The 4,861-nt window shown below is 32.4% G+C and overlaps 1 protein-coding gene across 2 annotated transcripts in view; it reads right to left on the minus strand.

Moving 5' to 3' along the window:
- Window positions 1–4,861, minus strand: part of LOAG_17823 — a gene marked incomplete at its 3' end in the record, with an annotated part of 12,213 nt that overhangs the window by 2,197 nt on the left and 5,155 nt on the right. The window contains exons 6-8 of one of the 2 annotated variants that reach the window (XM_020450487.1): window positions 1,505–1,647; window positions 1,088–1,206; window positions 293–409 (exon numbers count right to left, since the gene is read on the minus strand). In XM_020450487.1, coding sequence (XP_020305837.1) covers window positions 293–409; window positions 1,088–1,206; window positions 1,505–1,647 — 379 coding nt within the window. The remainder of the gene's footprint in view (window positions 1–292; window positions 410–1,087; window positions 1,207–1,504; window positions 1,648–4,861) is intronic. The other variant, XM_020450486.1, reaches the window with a different exon arrangement.

Raw genomic sequence — 4,861 nt, forward strand, 5'->3', positions numbered from 1 at the left:
CTTTTTCTACAAAATAATTGCAATGAAGAATGCAGGACCAACAGTAATTCAGCTTATTTATAAATTTCCACCGGATCGCAATTTTGGTAGTTGATTTCAGGAACTATCTACAGTAATTAATTAATTCGCAGTTTTCAAGCGGTGGATTCCATTGTGCTTCCTAGCAACATATTTTTTAACTTTATTCACACGAGTTATTAAATTTCGTGAAATGGTGAGCAATGATTTATCTGACATATTCACTAGATACCGCAACATTAATTTACAGAAATGTCGAAATAAGAAATCTAACCTCCGACTGATTACCAATGTGCGGTTCGTTTTCCATGGATGTTTTCAATAGGGCTTGATGCATTCGCTGCGCAATAGATGGCTTTGGGCTGCTATGCCAATATGCCGGATCATACAACTGAAGTCATTTAATGGAAATAAGTAGAAACTTCATTATTGAATTGAAATTGACAAAAGGAGGAATTCCTTATTAGTAACACCATTCTGCTATCGAAGTTAGAATAAAGCTTTCGTATTAAGCTAGCGCGGAAGTGAGTTTCTTGCATTGTTGAATCTGGTTTTTTCATACTGTAATGCATTCTTAAATTAATGTTACCATATTATATATTGTTTCAATAATCCTGCTTTAGATTTTTTCTTTCCTTTAAGAAATCTAATCCTACCCGCAATAACTTGAAATCCATAGTGTTAAACTGCGACTACTTGCCAATATTTCCCCTAACATCTGCAGAGAGTTATTAACTTTAAACTCTAAGATGACGATTGCCAGCCAATTTTGAATATTAAGTATTACTATAAATATGAAGAGAGGCAGCAAAAAGAGTTTTTCTTTAAGCATGAGATCCTTTCTAAATGCCACTATCACAGGGACAATAAAAGATGATAATTTAAGCAAATCGAAAAACCCTGCATTTTCTTAGAGTAATAAAATTTTTTCTTTAATCAACAGAAGTAGTGTCAAACCTGCTCAGCATCTGAACAATGAACATATACAGGGAAAAAATGAAAAAGAAAAACATTTATCCAAATCATAAGAAAAACTAAAACATTTTAGTAATTTGAAAAAGTAACAAACCTGATCGGAAAAAGCGAGAGAATTTCGTGGTGACGCAGGATGATTTAGAGGTTTCGCTGTATGCGCTTCATCCGATACCATCACATTATCATCATCATGAAGTGAATCCTCTGCTCCTCCTTAAAAAAAATGATACCTCTCAAGAGTGAGTAAGTGAAAACCTCACATACTTATTGATTTCACTTTAGCTTTATTCTTTGAATAGCAACTTCCTTATTGAGCCTACCAGCACCAGCACACTACCAAGAAATGTTTCGAAAGTTTGCATAATTGGCTCAAATAACATTTCAGACTGCATCATTGTTATGAAAGCAACAATAAAATTATTGTTGGTGGAAATTTATTTGGTAATAAAGAATTATTTGTTATTTTAGTTGATTATTAGCAAGAGTCAAAGAAAAGAGCCAAGAAACAAACCCATATCTTCCATCTCTCCACTCGAATTGTTTTCAAGCAGATGACCAAAATGCTCAACTAGTTGCCGTACCGGTGCTGACGTCCTCGACATGTCATCTCCCATTTGTGAAATATTTCGACTCGTTATTTCTTTTGATGCTACGCTGCAAATTTTGAAAATGAACAATTACGGAAGATTGGAAGAGTGTTTCCAGTAGGAAAATTAGGTCTTTAAATCAGGGAATTTAGTCATACAACTAACACTGTTTTTAAACCGATCAACATAAGATTTAGCTAGCATATGACCAAATATAATAACCGAAACGGGTCTGCCGTTCACAACATTAAATTGAATTATACAGTGCAATTTTGAAAATAAATTGAATTAAGAAGGCGCCAAAAATGATTAAAGCAACTCTACGCTTTATGTAAGTGTAACCTGTTTTGGTTATAAAACTTTACTTCCGTTGAATAAATACCACAACTCTTTCTAGTTATGTTAAAGAAATATTTTTTGGCTGAGAGTAATTCCATTCTACTAAATCTTTGGCCAATTATCAAAAAGTGTTCTCATTCAACGCGAAGAATCTGTACAAAAATGAACACAAATGAATAACACTGAATAACGGTCGAGCCACTGATGTGAGTGCAGAAGACTTCGGCACACTCCATAGCGCTTTGGGATTATTAGCATATTTAAGGCAAATTATTGGAAAATTTCATAATCTGAATGTCGACGACCAAACAGGTACCAATCAGATGTGATTAACATGACGCTGTCTAACAAACATGACCTTTTCGTATGAGAGAAATGAATGAAGGAAGAATTTTAATGATGATAATAAAAAGGTATTGCTCAAAATTCAAGAGGAAACGCAAAATTCGTAAATATTGTTCCGTGAAATTTCGAAAGTCATCAGAAGTAAAAGAAAAAAGAAAATAAACCTTGCGACAATTTTGAAAAATCAATTCTTACACTAGTTCATCTTGACTACAAGTGTTCAGCTGTTCATCTTGTTCATCTTGACTATCACTTAACAAGTGTGACAAATGCTCGTAAAAAATTATGTAAATCTGAAACGTGAGAACATTCCCTAGTTATAAGAACGGAATCTACTTTTTGCTTCTGGCAAAGTGGAAAAAATCGTTAAAACGTTGAAAACAGCTGTTAAGACAGCTATTATGAGTTGATTTTTTAAAAAAAAAACAGTTAGACCAGATATTGATGATAATACAAGCTATTATGTAAATATTATTTGCTATTAATTCTTAGCAATCCTAGCAACGATTTTAATAATTCTTCATATATTCTCGACGTTACTGGGAAACGACTCTGTTCTATGTTTTCTTATAATCATCTTAAAAATCGCAAAAAGTCGAAATGTTAGGCTTGCAAATCATTTTAAGAAATACCTATGCGATAAAGGTAGTGAGAGATTTGGTGATAAGGGACTACTCTTTTTTATGCCCTTCTACAATGTGAACTGACGAAATAAATTGTGTGGTGTTAGTGGAACAATTCATGTTCACTTCTTCAAATTAATTTGATTGATGTTATACTCATCAATTCTATCATCTGCAAAAGTATGCAGCACAAAGTCTACAATGCTGCAGGAAACCTTATGTGATCATAAAAAAGCTACAAAGCTGGTAATTCTTCGCGTGTTCAGCTGATTACGGACAAAAAAACATGACTCGTAATAGCAAATTTTGCAAAGATCCAGCCTGTTTTCACAACTAACTGTTGAAGAAGGCATTTCTTGATGATAACAATCTGTTGTACAGTTGATAAAAATGAAAAAGGACAGCAATCTAACGCCAGTTCATCATTTCCTTGATACTACTCTTTACATAAAACAGTATATTCTCCAACTTATACTGGAAAGATATGACCTTGTCAGTCAAATATTCACTAAACTCGATGATATTAGCAAATGAAAAATTTTTTATCAAGAAAGGTGCCCCCTCACTTTTTCTTTATTTGGTTAAATTTCTAAAGAAGCTAACGAATGAATGTCGAAGAACGATGAAAATATGTTTCAAACAAATGCTTCTGAACAAAAATATTATTATGAATTAAAAGGTAAAATCGGACTGCCCCAATGATTGAGAACCTAATTAAGGGGCATATAGAAAATTTGGCTATCAAAACTGAATTTTAATGTGAATGATAATGTAAGGAAGAGTTTAACAGAAATTTTTCTTCTCTCCTAAAACTAACGTCTGAATAAGCAATTATTTAATAAATTTTATTCCTACTGAAGAAGTCACTTGATCTAAATTGGTAGCTTAGCAAATTATCAAGTTAAAAATAAAACTTTACTATTTCATTTTTATTCTGACTGACTGTTTTACCTTCGCTAAGATCTCTATGCGAAGAAATTATGATAACTGAAATTTCAACATAAAGGAATGAATATTAAATTATCCGGAAAAGCAATAAAATAGTCTTATATTATCGTTAAAAAACGCTGTGCGGCATATAGTAGCTAGCAAAGCATATCTGCTAAAGACAGATAAACTGCGCTGAGGAAAGAAATGAGATTTGCATGATATAAATTGATAATTGAATTTAAATTTAGCATTGAACAAAAAGAAAAAGGATTCCCCAAGGAATCAATTGGATACAACAATGGTGATGTGAAGAGCGGAACTGTGGACGACTCAATTAGCAATAAGAACTGGCCAAAGAGATATGGAAGTAGAAAAATACATTAAGTGGACGATAGCAAAAAAAAAAACCAAGAACCATTGGGAAGTGATAGAAAAGTGAAACTTTTAGGAAGTGATAGAAAGTGATATGGATTTTGGAAAATCCATTGGGAAGTGATATTTAATCTGCTTTCCTTTTAAATCTAACAAGCACATGACACTCTTGTTAACTTGGAAAGAATTTCCTCAAAGACCCGATCTCTGCGAAATGAGGCTCGATCTCGAGTGCTCTACCATATGGATTAAGAATATAGTTTACGAATGGGTATACAAGTGGTCTATCTTTACGAACGGATTTATGACCATTTCTTATTACTCTGGAATACGAAATGTACAGCGCAATGGAAGTGGAATTAAGGCCTATTATTCATTCATCAAATGGAAATCACTATCGTGAAGATTTTACTTACATCCACTGAAAAAAAAAACAAAAAAAAACATTGGCAAAAAAAACAAAAAAAAAATAAAAACATTGGCCTAAAATAAATGGATGATTAGGCTTTATTGTTTCCTAAAATGCATTGACAAATATGCATTGACCAGCTGCTGCCTAATCAACCAAAAAAATTTATTTTATTTTCCTCTCTTTTTTCTGCAAGAAAGCATTAAAAAAAATAAAAAGTGATTTAAAACAAAAAAAAAAAATAAAAAACAAAGAAACAAAAA

This window comes from Loa loa (genome assembly GCF_000183805.2).
Source record: "Loa loa unplaced genomic scaffold supercont3.133, whole genome shotgun sequence".
Lineage (NCBI taxonomy): Eukaryota > Metazoa > Nematoda > Chromadorea > Rhabditida > Onchocercidae > Loa > Loa loa.